The sequence below is a fragment of the Phragmites australis genome, chromosome 16 (genome assembly GCF_958298935.1).
Source record: "Phragmites australis chromosome 16, lpPhrAust1.1, whole genome shotgun sequence".
In the NCBI taxonomy this organism is placed as follows: domain Eukaryota; kingdom Viridiplantae; phylum Streptophyta; class Magnoliopsida; order Poales; family Poaceae; genus Phragmites; species Phragmites australis.
Window position 1 is genome coordinate 28,600,386 of NC_084936.1, and position 23,976 is coordinate 28,624,361.

The 23,976-nt window shown below is 46.0% G+C and overlaps 1 protein-coding gene, 1 long non-coding RNA gene and 2 pseudogenes across 2 annotated transcripts; 2 read left to right on the forward strand and 2 right to left on the reverse strand.

The window, feature by feature from the left end:
* Positions 1-1,394: 1,394 nt before the first annotated feature.
* Positions 1,395-5,209, reverse strand: LOC133896472 (uncharacterized). The gene is made up of 5 exons (XR_009905764.1): positions 5,001-5,209; positions 2,468-4,915; positions 2,279-2,341; positions 2,042-2,118; positions 1,395-1,902 (listed from the first exon to the last, which is right to left on the reverse strand). It is a non-coding gene; the product is annotated as an uncharacterized LOC133896472 (long non-coding RNA).
* Positions 5,210-5,257: 48 nt separating this feature from the next.
* LOC133896471 (mediator of RNA polymerase II transcription subunit 15a-like) lies at positions 5,258-8,443 on the forward strand (annotated as a pseudogene).
* Positions 8,444-12,640: 4,197 nt separating this feature from the next.
* LOC133895213 (transcription factor bHLH14-like) lies at positions 12,641-14,300 on the reverse strand (annotated as a pseudogene).
* Positions 14,301-17,542: 3,242 nt separating this feature from the next.
* Positions 17,543-23,118, forward strand: LOC133895821 (bZIP transcription factor 29-like). The gene is made up of 4 exons (XM_062336338.1): positions 17,543-18,721; positions 18,799-18,931; positions 19,015-19,099; positions 22,476-23,118. Exons 1-4 carry the CDS (start codon positions 17,751-17,753, stop codon positions 22,679-22,681), a joined length of 1,395 nt encoding a protein of 464 aa, XP_062192322.1. The 5' UTR covers positions 17,543-17,750; the 3' UTR covers positions 22,682-23,118.
* The last annotated feature ends 858 nt before the right edge of the window (positions 23,119-23,976 follow it).

A 23,976-nucleotide genomic window follows, 5' to 3' on the forward strand; every position in this document is an offset into this window, starting at 1 on the left:
CCGTATCAATCTTTGAGTCGCCTAATCCCCACACAATTACTGGCTCAACACGCTCCCTCCATCTCGCTCCTTCCATCCATCCAGATGCGTTAATCTTTCATGATTACATCAGTCACATCAATTTGATATGTATATATGTGCCTATACGGAAAGCTTCAACGTTGTTGAAATTGCATGTATGTTTTTCTCATTCCCTGCTATCAATTCTTTGCGCATGTGCAAGATTAAACTGCACGCATGCTTTCCTTTATTCCACATTTGCCTTTCAATTGTACACATATATCTGATTTGCACTTATCTTCTATAATTCGAAATTATATTTGTAGATGGACAATGTGGAGAATCCCAACCTGCCATTGGTGATATCTATTTTAGTTTCATACCTGGAAATGATGAGAAATTTAGACATCTTTATCTTTTATTTGGTCAATCTAAAAAAAAGAAATTTACATGCTGGACGGCGACGAGGGATGGTTGCTGAAACTCGACGTGCTTCGCACCGGGCGGAGTCCTCGCTGAACTTGACGTGCTTCCCGCCAGCGGGTCGCACAACTAATGATGGCATGGCGGCAATAATTTATGCTTAGTTGCACAGTCAAGCATACACGAGTTTGGTTAATTAAATTTCAGTGCATACAACCCAAACGTCGTAATCATCTATTCACCGTAAGTCGCTCGTAATATAACAAAATAAACCAAAGTAAAAAATATATTAATGGCTATCTCGTTCCTAGGGATAATATTTCTGGGATTGTTACGATTCCAACTAATCTAAATATCCACCAACCAAACGCAGCCACTGGACCAACCACATAGCTACACTTGTCCATCCACCTCAAATCTACCTACCCCTCTCTCCCGCCTGCTTGGATCACGTCCGTTGGCTTGTTCCAGGCACCAAATATCAAATCACTCTACCAGTAAGCTACTTCCGCATTGCATACCTGAATTCAGTAGGCTCATTCAGGCCGGCCCAGCATTGTGTGATGGTGATATTTAGGCACTGGGAAATCGGCTAGGCCACACATGCGCACTCTCAGCCGGCCTAGACGCTATTTGTCGTGGACGGCCGGACCTTTCGTGCGTGGATCCTATTTGACGCAAGTTAATCCAGTGGATCCTAAGACCAACTCAAGAGAGCCTCTAAACCCACGCCGTATCATTGTGCGCATGCATTTGCTGCCTCAAATAGCCCGCATCTCACTCCAATAGAGCCGATTTCACATGCTACATGATTACGAAGCTCCAAATTTGCTGCCCTATCTGCATCTCGTATCACTGTTTACAGAGTATGGTTGTGGATTCGAAAAGAGGAGTAGAGTAATAAACATTAGGAAATAGTGTAGCTGCTGGAGATGTTAAAAATAGATGATACTGTAATAGTATTAGAGGATACTATAATAATATTATAGAAGATAAATTTTTAAAATATCCACTAGAGATGACCTGACACATGGAAGATACTAGAATATAGCAAAATCACTCCCACTGGCCACACCAACAACCTCCTAGGCAAGGATTCGTTCAGGATATGCATGCTACTTTTGTGCTTGAATTGACCATGCATCATTTTGTTGCTCCCCTTTTTTCCTCCTTCCAACTCTTCTTCTCCCAAAGAGGCCATGGCAATCATGGCGGCCTACGTCGAGGCATGCAGCAGCAAGGATGTAGGTAGTGCGGAGGCAGGAAGTGAAAACTGAGGTTAATCCTTCAATTGGTGGCGGAAGTCGGCGTGTTGAGGACTACGACAACGAGGAAGAAGAACTAGGCCTTGATGAGGCAAGCAGACACCAATACATGCATCATGGCGTCAGCAGTAGTGCCAGTGCAACCAATACGGCGCGCGCCGCCATTTCTGCCATCGATCTGGCCCACGTGGAACATCTTTGCTTGATCTGTAGCCTAGAGATTCAAGGAAGAATTTAGATTTTTTTTTATCACATATATATGGTTGCAGGAGAGGGGAGGAGATGTAAGACTAACTTTAATTATAAATTGTTTGATTGTATAAAATGTACGGTTGTGATTATTTGGATCTAACCACTTTATTATTGCTCCTGCACTTGCTTTCCCAGGATTTCATCTAGAAGCACCATCAAATTCAAGAATACAAGAGAGCTGCAGAAAATCAAGTCTGCTGTTGAGAACAAGTCAACACATCATCGTAGTGAATATAAATCACAAATGTGCATGCTAATATCAAATTAAAACTACAAGAGCAAACCAAGAAACATGGCAGAAACATGCATAGTCTGCGCATTGCATCATTCATACTCACATGACTATCAGGTAATGGTTCGTGCTCAGCATTTTTGGGATGCTTCTTTCATGGACCAGTTTCCTTCAGAAAATGATTGTTGGTGTGAGTAAATGGATGTAGAGAACACATTAAGTCGTGTAGAGGACAATTTTCAATGGATCATATATTTACACTTATAAATTATAATGAAAAAGAAAATGATACTACAATCTCCGGTGACCTTTTCAATGTAGAGGATGCAATCCCATCAGGTTGCCAAAAGTTGCACAATCAACACTCTACCAGACATGTCATGGGCAAATGCAAGATCAAGTAGTAATGCAACCAGCCGAGGATATAAATGAAAGATGTGCTCAACGCTCAAGGTGTGAGCCTTGGGACTGTGTGTGAGAAAAAAACTGAGCTCTGAGAATTGGGGGCAGTTGTCAACGTTGAAGTGTATACTAGTGTATAGGAACCATTAAGCTATATTTTGGTGGTGACAGTGTATGGGCCTTCTAGTAAAATGAATACTTTGTCTAGAAATGACTGGACCAAGTTTAAACAGAGTATAATGAACTGACATAGCAATCTGGTCCAACTAGCAGAGAAGATGTGAGCATAATTAAGGAATTGGTAAGATCCAGTGCCATCACAAATTAGCAAGCAAAATTGGTGGACACGAACATAGGAGAATTAATAGAGTATAAGTAGAACGCAGAGCAAATTGATCATGGCATCCATAGAAGATAGTAAATCACATGAAATAGAAGATAGTTTGAACATTTTATTTAAATTGAATTAAAAAGAGAATATCACATGAAATAATAAAAATACATATAAATGGAGCATTATAAAGGAATTCACTTTTTCACTAAATAACTTAAGATTGGAAATATTTTTATAAATTAGTACATCACATGAGAAAAATATTAGTGAATTTTTCTAGATTTTATAAAAATTACTAGAATTTATAAAAGTAGGCTTATTTGGTTAATTTTAATTAAATATTGGCTAAGGCTTTTTAGATCAAACCAATTAAAACGAGTTGCTAGTGAGCTCTAATTTGCTCATGAAAACGTTTAAAAATTTTAGACTATTTTTTAATCCCAAATAAAATCAAGAGTTAAATAAAAAATTAAATGCACACGTACATACAACGGGCTTCTAGCTTCTCTTCGTGAGCGAGGGCGGCGGACAGCGGACGGGTGTATTTGGCACCTGAGTTGAGGCACCAAATATGATACTATGCATCGTATTCGGCATCTCATATGTCGAATATAACCGTTTTTGGCATATGAAGTGACGAATATAATGTACAATATCGTATTCGGCATCTCAGGTGCCGAAATCACATTTTCGATGAATAAGATGTCGAATACACATGCTAAATTTATAAATACAGCAATATATTTTTTTTTTGGTAAATACTGTTATGTTTGTTGCAGCAGAGAACACGATTACATGTTGCTGCATTGTCATATTTTGATTAATTGGTTTGTTTCAGCAAATAAAAAATTAGGTGTAGATTTTGATTAATTGAATGAGTTTGGTGTAAGATTACATGTTGGAATGCTTTACATGTTCTGTTGTTGTAAAATCATATGTTCAGCGTATGGTGTGTCTGAAAAATAATTGTTTTATGTAGAAATGGAACCATATCGTGTAAAATATGGGTTCCGTTGCAACGCACAAACACCTAACTAGTAATGAAAAAGAAAATGCTACTCACAATCTCCTGTGACTTTTTCAATGTAGAGGATGCAATCCCATCAGGTTGCCAAAAGTAGCACAATCAAACACTACCCGAAATGTCATGGGCAAATGCAAGATCAAGTAGTAATGCAACCAGCCAAGGATATAAGACTATCTTCAATTATATTCCTTTTATTTCGTTCTTTTCATAATTTTTTTCCCGTTTCTATATCTTTTACTTTTTCTTATCTCTAACAATTTCCCTTCGAAGGAATTTAGGAAGTGAAATGAGATAGAATCTCAGGGTGGAGGGAATAAGAGAAAGAATTTCTTCGTGAAGAAAACTGTGAAGAGAAACTGTTGAAGCGAGATAATCTAAATTAAAGATGTGCTCAACGCTCAAGGTGTGAGCCTTGGGACTGTGTGTGAGAAAAAAAACTAATGCCCTGAGAATTGGGGGCAGTTGACAATCAACGTCGAAGTGTATGCTGGTACATAGGAACCATGAAGCTATATTTTGGTGGTGATAGTGTATGGGCTTTCTAGTAAAATGAATACTTTGTCTAAAAATGACTGGACCAAGTTCAAACAGAGTATAATGAACTGACTTAGCAATATGGTCCAACTAGCAGAGAAGATGTGAGCATAATTAAGGAAGTGGTAAGATCAGTGCCATCACATATTAGCCAGCAAAATTGGTGGACACGAACACCGGAGAATTAATAGAGGAAGTAGAACGCAGAGCAAATTGATCATGGCATCCATAGAAGATAGGTAACGGGCAACATTGGCAAGTGATGCACATGGAAGATGGAACATGGCTGTGAAGCAACTGTAAGTTCCATGCACAGAGCATTGCTTGTTTACCTGGAAAGGGCAGGGAACGAGATCGCCGAAAAATTCATCTCTGGCATCTGCGGCGTCAATGGAGTAGAGAGTGTTCCCTAACCCGCATATAATAGTGACAGAAGGGTCGCATACCTAGCAGCAGCAGAATCCTCAGCGAGCAATCCATCCGTGGCTAGTAGCGATAAGGATAGAAAAAAAGGGAGGGTTGCGCGCATACCGAATTGCTGACTTGAGCTTGGCATTCGCTGAGTGTCTTGTAGATACCGATGACGTCCCCTTGCGGACGACGTAGAAGGGCTCCTCGGCAGCGGAGTCCATTGGCGGCTTTGCGGCGGATCCCTTGGTGGAGAGCCAACGGGAGGAGGAGGAGGAGGAGAAGCGGGTGGGCGGCGGTACGGCAGGCCTGAGAGCCAAGAGGGGGTAGTGCCTCCTTCACGCCACTTAGGAAATCAGAAATCCACATAGACAAGAAGAGCAACTCCGAATCACCATTAGAGCTGGATGAGGGGAGGATGGCGGCCACCAACTCTTGTTGGAAAGAGACGGGCCAGATAATGGGCCCATGGACACGGTCTCTGACATTTCTGACCTTGGCGGTGCAGTCGGTGGCTTTCCTCTCTCATTCCTTCCTTGGCTCAACTAGTCAACTTCTTCGGGGAACTCGCTCCTCCTCCTCTTCCTCCTCGGCTCGGATCCCATATCGCCATCGATTCCTCTTGTTGGTGGTGAGATCCAAGCCCTAGACTCAAATCGGAAATCAAATCGCAAGAGGAGACAGAGTAAGAGTGCCTAGAGGTTAGAGGGCGCCATGGACGGCGCCAACTGGCGGCCCACCCAGGGGGCCGACCCTACCGCCGTCGCAGCCGCCGCCGGCGTCGACCCTAACGCCCCCGCCCCCGCCGGCGTCGACCCTGGCGCGCCCAGCTCGATCCCGAGGCGCGGAGCAGGATCGTCAGTAAAGTGTAAGCGCACCTCTCCCTCCCCTTCTCTTCGATCCCAAATCAATTTTCTTTCTCAACAGGTTGTATTCTTTTTCATTTCTTGATGACCCCCTTTCCCCCTTCTAATTAGATACTACTAGGATTTATCGACCCATCCGTACACAAAGACCGATTTATGATTCTCTATCTGCCTCCCCCTCTACAAGCAATCTTCTTAGCTCAAAAGTTTTCAGCTTTTGAACGATGCCCCCGGTTATTAGCTACCTCAAGTACATCTTCTCTCTGTGTGCGTCCGTGCTGTGCATTAATTTTGTTTGCCCACAGATCTCTGACCCATTAATCCTCAACAGAGGGATGGATGCAATTATATTCGTGCCGTCCCATCCATGCCTAGTGTGATCTTATCTAGATTACATCATGTCTAGAATCCGCCCAGCTGCCTAATTGAATTATCAAAACTAACAGCCGATAGAAATCACAAGTTTATTTGCCGAAAGATACAAAAAAATTATCATAAGGCTGCGTGTGCACCATAAACACACATGAAATACTCGCAATCATGTTCCATCACATCGGGTAGACCATGGATTTTGCAAGTGTAGTCGGAACGAAGATCTAATCCATCTTCCGTGCACACGGTGACAACTCATGACTTGACCAAATACCAATGTTTTTCCTTCCCTCATCTATTTATTGGATCATGTATATGCCTGCCAATTAAACATGTCCATTTTAATTTGTGCTGCTCTCATAGCCAGTTTGACCACATGGATGTGCTCGATGTTAGTTGTCCACAAATTACATGCAACTTATGTCACTGGGAAGCTAATACAATATTTGTGTACATAAATCGGGCACCTGGCTTACTCGTTTGACCAGACATTAAATTGTAGACATAACACATTTCTCATAATAAGCAGCATATCTCTTACGATATCACATCTTGCCTTATATGTGTAGAATGGAGACTCTGCAGGAGCACCTTCCAGTAGCAGTGCCAGAGGGGCTGAGTGAGCTTCAAAAATTTGCTGAGCTATTTGAAGAGAAGATCTATACTGCAGCAACCAGCCAGGTACATTTAGCGTAAGTTTGCTACCTTCTACAGGCGGAAGCCAGAACTTTTAGCTTTGGGGGTTCCAAAGTGGGCGGGTCAATAATAGAAAAGAGTGATCTGTGAACAATCTGAAAGACTCTTTAGGTCACTTTTAAGTGCTTGTAAAAAAAATTCATATAAAACCATCCTTGTAATTAGTAACAAATATTTTCTTATATATACTTTTACCATGTTAGCATAAATGATAGAGCAATGCACGGGTGGATCGGTTTTCCCAATGGTCATGTTGAAGTTATGAGTGTTGAACCTTGAATTACATCAGCCCATTATTCAGCCATTCATGTTTGTATAAATCACATACACTGCCATGTACCTGAAATTGGTATATTTCTGAAGCAACCTTCTATTAGAAAGGGAGTAATTTGTTCAAGTGTTTTATGGGATATGCAATAGTATATAATCATATATCTTGTATCAAACATCTTAACTCCCTTAGTACCAAACGAAGAGAAGCAATTCCTTTTCAACTGTGGTAATCACTGTAGGATATACAGGTAGCAAGATGTTAGTAGTCGATACAACTTGCACTTATATATTCGTATCATTACAAAACAACAACTTAAAATTCTTTTCTTTTGTATTACTCAGTCGGATTATTTGCGGAAGATTTCTCTGAAAATGTTCTATTTGGTGAATGAGACAAAGTCACAACAAAACCCTGCAAATGCTCAAGTGATTCCAAATCCCAATCCCCTCGGCCCAGGTATCACACGCAGCAAATCCAATTTTACACTTTTTATTCTCTGTCTATGTATTTGCTTCTAAAAAGTTTGACTACCAGTAAGATATTTGGAGGCAATATGTTTTGTTCAACTCGGGTGTCACTACATTTGCTGTGGCAAATCTGGTGAAGAAGGCTAGGTGTTGAGACTCGTTATGTTTGTTCCACCACTTTCAACGGTCAGTGGCTGAGCATATCATGTGGGTAAATTATATACCTTTGCAAAGCGATAATCTATTCGAATAGTCATGTCTACGGTCATAGAAATACAAAGCTTGGTCACACCTTAGTTAGACTTGGAGTGTGAGTAATCCTTGATGTGTGAATATGTGAGTCATGAGCCCGTATTTAGGTGAATGGAGGTTGTGAACCATGGTCTCGTTGGTATTGTATATCCAGCAGCCTTAAAGATGGGAACTGTGGAGAATGGAATAGCTACTCCTAGGGTTAAAACCTTCAATTATAACTTAAAAGCTTAGGTTGATAGTTACCGTTTCAACTGGATATTACACTTAATCAACTGCATCAAAACCTACTTTATGCTTAAAGCTATGCCTTATAGCCTTGATCATTGTTGATCTCTTAAGCATCTATCAACATATTGCGTAGTATTAGGGATTGCTGAGTATCTTCTGTATCCACTCTTGTTTGCTGATCAGATGAGGAAGCAGAGTACAACTTCGCTAAAGATGGAGATGATGAGTAGTAGGGTGATGCTGTGTTCGCACTCAAGTTGAATGTGGCATTGGACCCTTATTTTAGTTTCCGTTGTTGTTTGCTTCGCCGGTTGGCCATGGATGTAATAAATCTTATGGATTAAGACCTTTGTATTGGCAGACATTTATGATGTGATATTAATCGAATGTGATGCTATTCTATTATAATACTCACTCGCACAAGTATTAAGGTGAACGATAAAATGATCATCTTACCCTCTTTTAATACCATTTATTGTGTGGGAAATGAGACTTGTATTGGGAAGGAAGTTACTTAATGGAGAGGGTAAGATTGGAAAACTTGGGTTAAAGTTATCTCAAAATCGTAGAACGTCATGTATTTTGAACATTGTAAAAGAGATTAAAATGTCATCTATTTTGAGACGGAGGGAGTATATGCGTATCGGCTACTAATATAGGATTAATAAACTAGGCATAGGAGAACCTAACAGTGATTAATAGGAGAACCTAATAGTGATTAATACATAAGGCATTAGAGAACCTAGACCAGGGTCCGGCAAAGGACCACTTTGCTAACTAGGAGCATATAAACAAAAGAGTTAATTTCATAAACCCACCACTTTATTGGCCTAATTGTCATGAAATCACCACAATCTTGTCCTGTATCACAGACCCACCAATAACTTGGGCTCTTTTCTCGCAAAACTACCGTTTCGTCGCACTCTCCATCCCTGACCTAGTGGGACCAACTTGTCAGCATCATGAAGAAGAAATCCTATATGTTCCTGTCACCATGTCATCCTAGGCGCGCGCCACGCAAGCAAGCCAACATGACTGTCTAGGCTGCTTGTGGATCAGACTGGATCGTAGAAGAAATGAAGGCCCACGCAGGACATCAATCATTTGCGTGGCGCGCGTCTAGGATGACATGGCAACAGGAACATCTACGATTTATTCTTCATACTGCTGACAAGTTGGTCCCGCCGGGTCAAGGACGGGGAGTGTAACGAAACAGTAGTTTTGTGATAATGGAGCCTAAGTTATTGGTGGGTCTGTGATACATGATAAGATTATGATGGTTTCGTGATAATTATAAAAAATGGTGGATTTATGAAATTAACTCTTTAAAAAAAGGTTTCTAGCTAGATATAGGAGAAGGCGAATACGCGCGCCTCTGCTTTTCAACAGCTGACTCGGCTTGCAATCCCTATACATGCATCAATGCCTGTTGAGCTCAATCACCAGGCAGTCATGGCCCATAAGTCAGCACAAGGCCTTCGATCTGACTGGTGATAGGTAGGATCTGGTATCGTGACCTTTTCTCTTCTTCTTTTTTTTTTTTCGCTGCATGCGGTTGCCTTTCTTGATTTAAAACCTGATCGTTCGTGATCTGCAAGCACGTGCTGCACATACTAGCCGTCAATATCGGGGCAAACTTGAATCCAGTGAAATAGGTTTGTGGTTCCCTTGCAGCACATTGTGCATATATCATTGGTTGCAGCTACTATATTGGAGCAATGACTGCAGGCAAGCAGGTGAGTGCCCAGTGACCACCCCTGGAGGTTTTGTTCCTGCAGAAACCCTACGGCTGTCGTGGAATCCTACGGACTACGGTCCCTGCCAAAAATAAAAACAAAATCATGGCCAGGAGACCAGGTCAGGCCAATATGGCAGGTTTTGGATTTTTGACTCTTCTCGCTGCGCACGAGCTGAGGCTCAGCGAGAGCTTCAGACACTCAGAAAACATAAAGCAGATCAATCAAAGCAGCAGCATGCTACCGATTTTCAGACACAGCCTCGCGGGAAAGTAAACCTCAACCAACCAGAACTGAGGACCCAAATGCATATCCAGAGTAATTAATCGCTATGCACTAGGTTTACAATTTGATAGTACATTTTAACATTATAAAAGACTTGGTTCAACATTTTTAAGTTTTGAGAAACCTAGTTCAATATTTTTAAGTTTTCATGCAAAAAAAATAGTTCAAAATTTAAAAATATAAATTCAAAATTTTTAATCACCATACATTAGGTTTACAATTAAGTGTCTTTTAACATTTTAAAATACTTGGTTAACATTTTGTGAAACAAGTTCAATATTTTTTTAAAAAAAAATAGCTTCAACATTTTCACACAAAATATTGAACTATTACATCCAAAATGTTGAACTAGTACCTTCAAAAGTTGGATTTTAAAAAATACAAAAAATATCTATAGTGGATCTCGTTTTGTTACAATAATTCTTAACAACACGGTGGCTTAAACAGTCTTGAAAATGGAGTTATGATTTAGAGAAAATCCAAGTTTAAGTTTGCATCTCAAATAATTTTCCATCGAACCATCTAAAGTTGGTTAAGTGGGCCGGGCCAAATGGGCCCGCACGAGACCTAGCCCGGCACGATAAGCTAGGACGTGCTTGGGCTGAGGTCTCGGCACGGTACAGGCATGGCCTGATCCTGACACGGCACGATTAGCCACATTTAGGCTCGGCACGGCTAAACTCCTTTTTTCTTCTAATAGAAAGGTTTCTAACTAGACAAACAATCAATAAACTTATTTCTATATATTTTTCTTGATTTTTTTGAATTTTTCAGCTATTGTTTTTGAATTTTTCTATTTTCAAGATAATTTTTTAAAAACGTGCCGCGTCGTGCCTTAGACATGCCCGGGTCAACCCGATCTGACACAGTGCCTCATGGGTCGTGTCATGGGCTGAGCCTTCAGCACACGGGTCAGCACAGCTTGGTCCAGTTATATAGTTGGGTCTGACAAACCGAATCCTAACCGGACCATGCCTAAGCGCACTCGTACTGGGCCAGCCCGTCAGGCTCACTTAGCCAGCACTGAATCATTCATCCCACAGGGCCAACCACAGAGCGACATGGGTCCATCCACCTCAGATCTATCCACCTCTCTCTCCCATCTGCTTGGATCACGTCCGCTGGCTTTTTCCAGGCACCAATCTCAAATCGCGCTACCCGTAAGCTAAAAACGGACACGCTACTTCCTTATTGCATGCCTGAATCCAGTAGGTTCATTCAGGCCGGCCCAGCATTGCGTGATGGTCATATTTGGGCTCTAAGAAATCGGGCTAGGCCGCACATGCGCACTCTCAGCCGGCCTAGACGCTATTTGTCGTGGACGGCCGGACCTTTCGTGCGTGGATCCTATTTGGCGCAAGTCAATCCAGTGAATCCTAGCACACCGACGACACGAGAGAACAGCAAAATCACATGCATGCATGCGTTCATTTCACTCCCACTGGCCACACCAACCTCCTAGGCAAGGATTCGTTCAGGATATGCATGCTACTTATGTGTGTTTGAATTGACCATGCATCATTTTGTTGCTCCCCTTTCTTCCTCCTTCCAACTCTTCTTCTCCCAAACAGGCCATGGCAATCATGGCGGCGTACGTCGAGAGGCATGCGGCGAGGACGATGTAGGTAGTGCGGAGGCGGGAAGTGAAAACTGAGATGGATCCTTTTCTTCAAATGGCGGCGGAAGTCGGTATGTTGAGGAGTACGACAACGAGGAAGAAGAACTAGGCCTTGAGGCAAGCAGACCCAATACAAGGTAGCAAGGTCGTTCATTGTTTTCCATCTAACGGAGTGATATCAATTCTCTACTGTAAAAAACAGGGGTTGATTTCTGTATCACATCTTCTTCCCACTCTCCTTCTATCTAATAAAATTTCATAAATTCAAACAATTTACTCATTTTTGTCATCCATTTTAGTCCTACAACATCCTCATCTCGTTACCGGCTACAGATATGAGATCCGTTTTACTAATAAAAATAAATACAGTATGAGAACTATTAAAAATAAAAAAAAAATATAAGAAAAATTAGCGAATCCTGAATGGATCTCTTTTGAAATTAAGTTACGACATCATTTCTGACGTATTCGCTCGGTGACGTTCTATGGCGTATCTACATCTATATATCTTAAATTTATTCTTAATATTATTATATTTAATATTTATATTTTTGTTGTAACACAACGGACAATTAGGCAATATTGCTTTTAATACCCTCCACGCTCCCCGCCGGATAATAGGGGTGCAATACTTTTAAGGGTAAATTAGTAACTTTTCACGAGTCTAATCACTCTCTGCCATCATCCCTGATCGTAAAGGAGCCCAGCGCCAGGTGCCGCCTCTCCACCCGCCGCCCGTGCGAATCGCTATTACGCCCTGCCGTCGTTCAATCCACGACATCATCTCGTGATGATGAGATTAAGCAGCCGGCCGATTGAACTGTTGTCGAGACGAAGTCCAGCCTACAATTTTTTCTTTATTTGTGTAGGCACTCATCAATATTTTACTTCATCGGCAGTTGCTAAATTGAAGAAATAAGGGTTTGCAAAAATCACAGAGATCGAGTAAGATAAATCTCTCCCTTTTTATCTATGCCCCCAACCAAGATAGTCCTGTTCAAATCGTACGTACGAGAGGTAGCCGTCGTCCTGCTGCAGCACGTAGAGAAGCGCGGTGCGGAGGCAGCCCTCGTCCTGCAGCGCGGAGGGCACGTCCACGATGGCGTCCTGCACGGTCCCGGCGTCGGCCACGCGGCCCATGCACGCGTGCTGCACCGGCAGGTCCAGCGACCGCAGCGCGGCCATGAGGCAAGCGGGGGCGTGGCGCCATGCGGTCGTCGTAAGGCGCACCGCCGCCGCCTCACGGCCGACCATCCGCATCTCCAGCTTCTCCTCCAGAACGCGGGGGGGGGGGGGGGGGGGGCGGGGGGGCGGGGGGGGCGGGGGGGCGACGCCGTTCCGTGACATGGCCTGCTTGGCCTCGGCCTCGAGCTGCTCCACGCGGCCGCGCAGCTCGGCGATGTACGCGGCAGCGTCGGCGAGCAGGGATGCCTTGTCCATACGGGAGACCGTGGGCACGGTGGCCTGGAGGTTGCAGAACCGGCGGTTGAGCTTCTCCCGCCGCTGCCGCTCGGCCACAGCGTGGCTGATGGTGCCCGGGCCTCCTGCCCCGCCTTCTCACGGCGGCCACCGCCGGTGCTCGGTGGTTTCCCGGACATGTCGGATCGGAGCCCGCCGAGTGCGAGCCCGAGACAGCCCACTCGGTGTCGTCCTGCGGGGACTTATCGAGCTCTTCGTCGCCCACCAGCCATTGCTCGGGAACCCCACAGGACCGAGTGCCCTGTGGCGGAGAAGACGGAGGCTGGTGAAGGAGGGGAGAAGGAACCTGGGAAGACGAGCTCATCAATGGCACTGATGTGCTGCATATTGTCACTTCCGTCGAGCGTTTTATTGGCTAAAAATGGCATATTGTACTAGCACAATGGCAATTGCAGGTTGTCCTGACACAATGGCAGATTGTACTAGCTCATCAAGGCAGATTGGCACTTTGAATGTCTGCGTCAAGCTTAGCACAAAACATGAACAGTTCATATGTAAGAAAGTTTCATCCTGTAGAAGAAAAGTTTCCTTAGTTGATAGAAGGAGTTACCGGGAGTAGATCGAAAAAGTTCCAACAGTGGAAGAAAGAAAGTTTCATCCTCTAGAAGGGAAGTTTTTCTAATAGGTCGAAAAAGTTTTAACAGTAATAAAAAGTTGCATGGACAGGATACTATAAAATTTATTTTAGTGTATCCATCCCTCTAGGAGAGCACAATCGCATGCGCATAGCTGATCGCGTCGCATTCCAATTTTAGTGTATCCATCCCTCTAGGAGAGCACAATCGCATGCGCATAGCTGATCACGTCGCATTCCATACGTACCATGGGTCGTGAGAAGCTAGGAATCAGCTGTCTGGGTCTCTAGACCTTGTCTGCCAAAAGGCACTCGAGGGAGATGCTGCCAGTGATGCCGCCATTTGCTGCCGTTCTTGGACCGTGGAGACAAAGGATGGTGATCATGGGATAGCGCACCGCGAGGCTGCTGCAGCAGGATGAGGTCCCGGGGGTGGGGCGGCGGGCGCAGGCCCATCGCGTCGGCGCGCTCCCACCGCCGCAGGCGCGTGACGCCGATGCACGGGCCGTACGCCACGTCCATTTCCAACCGCCGCAGCTCCTCCTCCTGCATGCGCGCTGTAGCCGCCGGCATCTGAGCATGCATGCAGCGCACTTGATCGGCACTTGCACGACGTCGATGGCACGCGATGGTTGGCTAGATAACTAAATCGAGTACGTACCTGCGGCGCCTTGGGTAGTGCAGGCGTCGGTGACATGTGAACCAGGGGTCTTCGAGTTTCGAGGTTAGGACAGTAGAGTGCTATGTGGTACTCTCCCTTGGCGATTATCTCCTTAAAGTCCGAGAAGATCAAGTTCTGAGAGAGGGTACTGAGAGCCATTAACAGTAGTCTCTGAGTACCCGAGTTCCCCGATGACCCGAGAAGGCCAGGTTCCGGGAGAGGGTGTTCGGGACCATGAACAGTGGTCCCCGAGCACCCGAGTTCTCCGATGACAAGAGAAGTCAGTCTCGGGAGATGGTGCTCGGGGCTATAAACAGTGGTCCCTGAGCACCCGAGTTCCCCGATTATCTGAGCAGTCAAGTTCTGGGAGAGTGTGCTTGGAGCCGTGAACAGTGGTTCCCGAGCACCCGAGCTTCTCGAGGATCAAGAGAGAGCATATACGGGAGAGAGTGCTCGGGGCTATGAACAGTAGTCACCGAGCACTCACAGTTCCCCGAGGACCTGATAAGTCCTTCATCGGTGGTCCCCACAAGAGCTCGGCGGTGAGGTGTCAATTGGTGATAGGCCTGATGCTGCATTTAAGAGGGCCCGTGGCCTGTCACTTCCAACCACTCCCCCCACGCTTGATGTCAGTCCCTGCCACGGTCTGGCAGGGAGGCGTGGGAACATTTAATGCGCGGGTCCCATCGCGCGTCATCCGGCGCACCTCGGGATAACGTCGCAGGGCTCGAGGCGCAACGCCTGCCGCCCTGCTGTGTCAGACTCGCTCTGACCGGGAGGGCACGCGGGGCTGCTCGGTGGCTGCCTGGCGGGCCCTCCCCGTTGCACTCGCTGAAAAGCGGAATGATGACGACGAAGACCGGACGGGGGCGCGTTTTCAACTCTTCCCGTCACCACAAGCTGCAGCCCATGATGGTTGCTTTCCATTTATAGTGCCTTGAAACTTGCGTCATCCTTTCTGGGCACGCCACCCGCCCCAACCGAGTATAAAAGAGGGGCGGGCTCCCTGGAGAAGAAGGACGAACACAAAGAAGAGACTTAGACGAAAACTGAGATCGAACAGAGCACATCGGACGAACTCCGGTCGACGACGACGGAAGAAGCACGAAGCTCTGGACTTAGACAAATATTCTTGTAACACAACAAATCCTCAGAGAGACATTCTCAGAGCATTTATAGCATACACACAGGAGTAGGGTATTACGCTCAGTGCGGCTCGAACCTGTCTAAAAATCCTCTGAGCATTTACTCCCTCCTACATCCGATCATCCACTCCACGTGCATCTCATTTACTCCCATTTATTTCACGTACGAGACGGGTTCAAAATCATCCACCGACCGAATATCAAAGGGATCCCTCCAGATTCCCACTTGAGGAGTTCACCCTCCAACAGCAGGACTGCTGCGTCTTGGCGTCCTTGAATCTTTTGCAGCGGCTTGGCGCGCGACGCCGGCACCGGCGCCTCTCTTCCTCTGCCTGTAGAAACCCTTCAGCCCGCCGCCCGCAGGCGCCATGCATGCATTCTCGATCTGTAGCTTCTCCGTCATATGTTGACCCCTCGTCGTCGTGACGATGCTACTTTTGCTTCCGCTGAGATACAAGTTCAACGCAGATTCCTTGCTGGAAAAAAGAAAAGGAAAGTAGAACACAAATTAGTCTGGGGAGACTCGAAGTCCAAGCACTCGCCGGCGATGTGCAACTGCAAGTCGAGTAGGATCCAAGTTCCTTTTGGTTCCGACGAAAGGGCCTTTTCTTCTATAAAGGTCCACCTTGTCATCCTAACTTGCCGGCGATGTGCAACTGCAAGTCGAGTAGGATCCGAGTTCCTTTTGGTTCCGACGAAAAGGGCCTTTTCTTCCATAAAGGTCCACCTTATCATCCTAACGTGTTTGGCGACGGTTGTTCTTTCTTTCACGGCCTTGGGAGCAAGAGCTTGGGCCGGCGAGCACCAGCAGAGCAAGCGCTTGTCATGACCAACCCAGTGCGATGCCTGAGCTGGAGGGCCCAATATGATGCATTGCCTGCTGGGATTTTTTTTTAATTTCTATATTTTTTATTTTCGAAATTTGAAGATATTTGTGCTCGTTTTCAAAATTTGCAAATCTATACTCTAAATGTGCAGATTTTCAAAATGGACGCATATATTTACAAATTCTGGATTTAAAATATATAGAAATAAAAAAATATTCGCTGGTGAGCGAGCAGGAATCGTGGTGGTGGTGGCCCAAAAGAAACGGTGTGGGCATTGGCAGTGTGGATGTCGCCGCGGTAAAGAGTGGATGGGAGGAGGCGTCCGGTGCAGGCAGCAGGGCGGGACAGCGACGCGGGAAAACGTCGCTTGTCGTGGACGAGGCTTAACCAACGCGACGACGATTAATTAACGTGCGCGCACGTCGGGCACACCACGTTGCATGGACACCGACGGCAACGGACGGCGGCCATCTCATCCGGCGCCGATCGCAACACGACGGCGACGAGTGGCGCCGGCGCCGACCGTCGGTTCGCTAATTATTCCGGGCGATCCTGTAGCTAATTAGTCGAGCCGTTTTGTCTAGCGGTAACTGCGACAGTAGTGACCAGATCGGACAGCGGATATTGATTCACCAAGAAAAATAATCCCAATGGCAACAACAAAATCCGCGACGAGGACTAGTACTCCAGTGACAGAAGAAGTGAAGGCCCATGTGGTCCGGTCCGGTCTAACCCCATGCACACGCACCCACTAATTGCGGCGCCATCAATCATTAACCAAGCCTAGCAATTATATTAAATTCCGACGAAAATGCACCCGGATATAGCACTGCTTCCGGTCCTCCTAGGAGCAGCAAGAGGTTTAGCAGATAAAAATATAGGAGGTTTAAAGTTTATAAGATAAAATATATAATTTAAATAATTATTTTTATTTAAAATAAAAATAATATAACTCAACTAAATAATATCAATTTACTCAAAGCTTTGGTTACAGAAATTTCTAAAACTAGAGATAGCAGACTTAAAAAAAAATTAAAACTGAGCTCTGCGAAAAGGCCCTAAAAGTTTAGCGGAAAGCAGGGGCTGATTTGACATTTCCTCCTACAGAATCACGCGTCACGCAGCCCTGCCTCGGGACACATGCACACGCGAACCCATCGATTAATAAACACCAAAAAAATCAATTGCTTGCGCGGAAAAAACTTTGCTTTTTTTAATTTGTTTTGAGCTACAGCTAGCTGCTCGTCGCCTCGCCTCGGCTGGACTGCGTGCGCGTCCATCCACTTCGCCATCTCCAGCTCCAAGTCGGCGCCTTGGGTTTGCCTCCCCCCTCGCCCTCGCCGTCGGCATTTCAGCACCTCCCCTTGCGGAGCCTTCGAGGTGTTCCCCGATGGACGACCCCGGCACCGCCGCGCGCAACCACCTCTCGCCGCAGGTCGCCGGCGGCGGGGGGCAGCAGCCGCCGGTGCCCCGCTCACCGACCCCGCTCGACCTCTCCTCGGTCTCGGCGTCCGCGTACCGGCGCCTCTCGCCGTCTCTCCGCCCGCCGGCGCACCCGCAGGTGCGTCTCCCGTCCCCCTACGGCCAGATCCTCGCGCCGCCGGGCCCCGGCGGCGGGAGCCACCACGCGCGCTCGCTGTCCCAGCCCCTCTTCTTTTCGCTCGAATCGCTCCCGCCGCCGCCGCCGTACGCCGATCTGGGTGCGGCGCCCGCTATACCGCCTTCCCCGCCGTTGTCGAGCTACGACCCGCCGCCGTTCGGGCTACCGCCGAGGAGGGCGGGGCACCGGCGGTCGCAGAGCGACATCCCCTTCGGCTTCGCCCAGCTCAGCCCGCCGCTGCCGCCGCCGGCGCCGGTGAAGCGCGAGGCGGCCACGGCGGCAGAGGGTTGCAGATCGGACGGCGACGACGCGGCCTTGTACGACCTCGTCAATGCCTACATGGACCTGGACGAGCTGGACCCGCTCAACTCCTCCGAGGAGCGCCACGACGACCGCGACAGCCGCGCGAGCGGCACGCGCGCTGGGAGCGCGGCGGAGAGCAGCGAGAACGAAGCGGAGAGCCAGTCCACGTCAGTAGAGAGGAAGGACGGGGGCAAGTCCCGGCATTGTCGCAGCCTGTCGATGGACAGCTTCATGGGGAAGCTCAACTTCGCCGCTGGTGATGAGTCACCAAAGCTGCCGCTGCCGTCTCTCAGCGGCGGCCTCACGAGGAGTGGGAGCGGCTCCCTGGAAGGTGGTGCTGTGGCACTGTTTGATATGGAATTTGCAAATGGAGAGTTCACTGAGGCTGAGAAGAAGAAGATCATGGCAAACGAGCGGCTTGCGGAGATAGCTTTGATGGACCCCAAGAGAGTCAAGAGGTGTGTATTTCTTTGATATTTGGGACATTGACCCCTTTCCGGAAATTGAGCATTGTATCTTGTGGATTTTTTTTCAGGATTCTGGCAAACCGACAGTCTGCAGCGAGGTCAAAGGAGCGCAAGATGAGGTACATTCAAGAGCTTGAGCATAAGGTACAGGTATTGCAGACGGAAGCTACTACGCTCTCAGCACAATTGACAATGCTGCAGGTTTGTTCTGTGGAGCTGATGGGGATTTTGTTTCGCTTTATGATTGTGATGATTTAAGTTACCCTTATTGTTCTTCTTTGTAGAGGGACTCCACTGGACTGTCCACTCAGAACAATGAGTTGAAAATCAGGCTGCAAGCAATGGAGCAGCAAGCGCAGCTGAGAGATGGTAAGCTCGTTGTGATTCTCAACTGCATTGGTCCTATGTTTTCTGGTAACAGTAAAAAATGAAGGTTGTCTTGCTTGAAAACCTAGCAGAACGACTAGTGTACCTTGGATTGTCACACGTTGCCCATTCGGTTGATTTCCCAAATCCAACTTTTTTCTTGGAAAACCGATTTCCAAAATCCAGTTGTTGACTTGCTCACAGAAGTTACTTATCCATTGATTCAATGCTTACTATTTTAGAATGTTGATCTCATGGCATGCTTTTGGTGGTTAATGCATTTCATGTTCTGACTTAACCTTGGTAGTGTCAGACATTTTCAAATATCCCATATGGGATTTATTGAACAACTGTTGTGTTTTGAGTTCGGCTATCATTGGAGTTGCATCATTAACAATGTTGTTTTACTTGACAAATAGGTGCATATGCTAACTTATGCAACCAATCTTAGCTGATTTAGAAAAGTTTGCCATTCCTAGTTTAGGTGGGAAAACCATGTCTTGGTTCTTTAAATTAGTCGATTGGAAATTTAAACTCACAATGGGCACTGATGTCATTGATTCTCTCAATGCTAGTGTGTAAAAATGGCCTGGTATAACTTCTCCCTGGCATATAGTTTGTTTGTTACTAGGTAAATAGATGGATTATCCTTTTGCCATAGGCTTATGATAGTAACCATGACATTGCTTTATTAGTCTAAATTGGCCAAACATTTAAAAGTTGATGGGAAGATCAGAAATTGCAAAACATAACCCTACTGAAGGGTGTGCAGGAATTACCCAACCCTACTAATATAAACATGATTATTTTTGCAAAAAAAAATAGTAGATAAAAATCCTCAAGGACCTTATCCATATATTGTTTAAAATTCTGTTGTATATCTGGTTGAACTAGATATACTACTCTTTCGACCTTGATTGAATGATGAAAGCATTATTTGCAGATTATCATTACCTTATTATATATCAGCCATATGCCTGCTTAGTTAGGTACACATGTATCCTTTGTTTCTTTGGCTGTCCATTGTTTACCTCAAGAATTTCTGCGCAAATGTATGCTAGCTTTTGCTAACTTGTAGGTTAGTAAAACACATTTGGTTTTTCTTTTCTGATTAATTAACAAAAAATATTGTAGTGAATCTCGAAATACATTTTGATAGCTAGATGAAGTCTTATTTTCAAATGATTTGTTTTTTTCAATTTGTGCAGATATTGTTTCTGAAACCTCACAGTAGTGGTGCTTTCCTTTCTTTTCCCTCTACACCCTTTGCCTTGTCTTTTGCGCTTAGTTTTTTTCTCTGGTGTATCACAATCGGTTTTAACAAATGATTTGCCGAGGGTAGGATTCAAGATCAGTAAATAACACTAGTGGTTTAGCTGGCATTAGGGCGTGCTATTGGTTGATATATGTATAGTTTATTGTAGGAACGGAAGCTCCGGTCTTCAAGTGGAAGATCCGGTCCTTAACGACTCCAATGACTCAACGAGTCTCTCGGCGTCTCTCCCTCTCATGATCCTGTAAACACAAGCACTAAGCTAGATTGTAGGCAGATCGGTTGCTCTCCAACCAACACATGTACATGTATAAAAGTCACTCGAGTTGATCAATGAAAGCTGTGCATTGCATCTTACTCCTTTATTTATAAATTAAGGTGTATGATCAGGCTGCAATGTAACTAGTTGTTGACGAATGCTAAACTTTGATATAGCATAGGCAGAAGTACTGTTTTGTCATCATAGAAGTGATTGTAGTTGGCATGATAACTGTCAGTGATGGTTTTGCTCCCACATCGCTCCTGAGGGCGGCTCGGGTGGCCCTCAACCCTAGCACCGCCGTCACTCCCTACCTCTCCTCCCGCCTTGCCGCCGCCCAAGCGTGTCGTCGGATGCCCACGCGGCCGCAAGGACAACGACGACAAGGAATTCCCTTCTGGGCCATCGGGCGTTGGTGTGGGGTCGATCGGGAGGCGGCTACGGCGGGGCCGTTGGGCGTCAGCGCGGGGTCGGTGGGGTGGATGTTTCGGCCGGTGGCCTTCATGCGGGTGGCGATGGAGGCTGGTGCAGCGGTTGTTGTCGGCGACGCTCAGGTGCACGCGCGAAGGGGATGGGTGGTGATGGTGTTTCGGCGTGGTGGCTTTTGGAGATGGCGTCGGGGACGACCTCTAGTATGGCGGGGGAGCTCGGGAGGAGCGGATCTGACGGGATCCGCTCGGATCCGGCGAGATCGAGCGTCGGTGTGGCTCGTGGTGGCGTGCTTCCGGTGTTGCCGGATCAGAGTGAAAGCTTTGCCCGGCAGTTCGCCGGTGCCGGCTACGATGACGTTCTTGGTGCCGCTCTTCCCAATGGGGGCATAGTCGTGGTGCCTCACCTCCTATGGGACTCTCCGGGTGAAAACCTTGTCCGATTCCTAGACAGTGATGTCGGCACCTCCAATGTCGCTGCCTTCTTGAAGCTGTCGTCTTGGAGGTCCTGCACCGTGTATGATGCCCGGTCTGTTGCAGGGGTAGGTCGTTCGGTGAGGCCTCTACCCCCTCGGAGCTGTCTTGTACTTCACAGTGGTCGGCTGGCATGTGTGGAGGGGTGTTTGCTGTGTGAAGTTAGAGCTGTTTCATCGTGGGGTGCGATGAAGCTTGGCAACAATGAGACGCGGCAGGCTCCTTCTCGCAGGTGCCTTGTTGGTTGATGTGTGTCTGGGTGCGACATCACAGAGTTAGAGGATGTGGTCGACTGTGGGAAGTCGGAGCTGCTTTGTCCCTTCGACAAGCTTGGCAACAATGGCTCATGTTGGCCTCTGCCATGGTGTGTCACCCTTGGTGGTCGTCCCGGCCATTTGGTTGCAAGGTTTTCAAGTCCGGTTTCTCTCATAAACTTGGTCAACTTTATTATTCTTTAGTGAATTACAGGAACTCTCTGCCCTTTTCAAAAAAAAAATGATAAATGTCAGTGGCTGTGCAGCAATTTGATCTTATTTTATGATGACACTATTTTAGTGACTGCTATACCTTTAGAACTTGCATGGGAAGCTAGTATCTGTATGATGTTGCATTATCTCCATGTTTGGTGCCACCCTACTGGTTAATGGTCATGCTGTGGTCTTTTTGTACTTGCTCACCCTTCATCTTATAGTGTATTTTTTGCAAGCTTTTAGAATGAAGTCAGTCAGGTTGCAATGTTATTTCAGTTACAAATATGTCATTTTCGCTTTCATGACATTGGGTGGCTTGCTTGCTTTTGAAATTCATATTCAAGGTTTCTCTGCCACAGGAGAACTATTACATTGATGTATTGGCGCCTACTGTATAATTTAGTTGTGTTAATTTGTTGTACTCTCTACATCCATTTAAGTTTTTTTTACTGATTCATGTGTATGCACTATGCAGCCCTGAATGAGGCATTGACTGCTGAGGTCCAGCGTCTGAAACTGGCAACTGGTGAGATAACCGATGGCCGTATGCCGAAGGGCCTACAGCAGCAGATGAACTCCCAGATGCTTCAGCTTCAGCAGCTGCAAATACAGCAGCAGCCATCACAGCCGCCGCAGCAGCAAGCTCAGCAACAGCAACAGCAGCCACAGAAATCAGCATAGATTTAATGGGGTCCGGAAAAGGTGGACGAGCACTTTGCAACGAAGCTAATTAAGTGTTACAAATTGAAGGCCGACGACGGTGGCATAGACATCTGCCGCTGGGGAAAGGAAAACCAATCTTTTGCGTATATCAGACAGGTTGTAGGATAGCAATTGTAGGGCGAGAGACGCTCTGTTCCAAGTTGTTTTTGTTTGTTTAATACCTAGCTGGAGCATGTTGTCGTCTCGTATCATACATACATGTGTGAGGCGTCGTGGGGGCGTTCCTGAAGGTTGTCTCCGAGGCGCTTCTGTACTTTGTGCAACAGGGTTAGCTTATTAAAAGTGTACTGTAACATTGTAATTATCTATAGCGTACCTTAGTGTCTGTCGAAGTGTTCGCATGTACGTTGGTAGCTGCTTTTTGGAGGCAGCACATGGTGGCTGATTGTTCTGCACCCTCAAGAGTTTGTGATGAAGTCTTGGTGCCCACGCTGTTCTCTGCACTGGTGAGGTCTTCGCTGTCGTCAAGAATGTGTCGCCGGTTCGTGCCGTGCTCGCAACTGCAGATCCGCACCGGCTCCCGTGCGGGTTGGCGCTGGCGCTGGCACTGGAGCTGGCGAGCGCAGCCCAACCCAGGTCGATGCGGTTGCTAGCTTCTTTTATATACATATTTTTATTTTTTAATATTTGCAAAAATATATGATCATTTTATAATATTACACATCTAAACTATTGGCTTTCCTTGGAAGTGCAATAATAAGTTGCCGTTTATTCAACAGGTGACGCCTTGTCAGACTTACAACATAACAAATTAAAAATTAAATACTCTAATTGATATGATATTCACGTCAACATGTTGTTTAACTAATGGGAGACACCTTTTCACACGCATATACATATATATTGAAGAAGCTAGCATCCAACACATCTTTTTCAGTGGACTCAGCACAGCCCTATCGTCGTTTCAACAGGTGACAACAAAAATATAGACTATTGGTTGGGCGAGAACAAGATCTCGTTCGTTCATCGAGTGAGACTTTGTGGGCGCCGTAGGTTTGAATATTAAAAAATACAACAAATATGGTCATACCACGTGTCACTCATTCGATGAGCGAGACTTTGCTCTCGCTTGATGAGCGGACGAGATCTTACGCCAGTGGACCCACCTAAAAGGTGTCATATGAATGGGCGACACCTTTTGGTATATAAATCGACAAGTTGTTTGTGTGCAGATGGTGTAGTGTGTATTTATTTTTTCATTTAACTCTCGATTTTATCTAGAGTACAAGAATAGTTCAAAAATTATAAATATT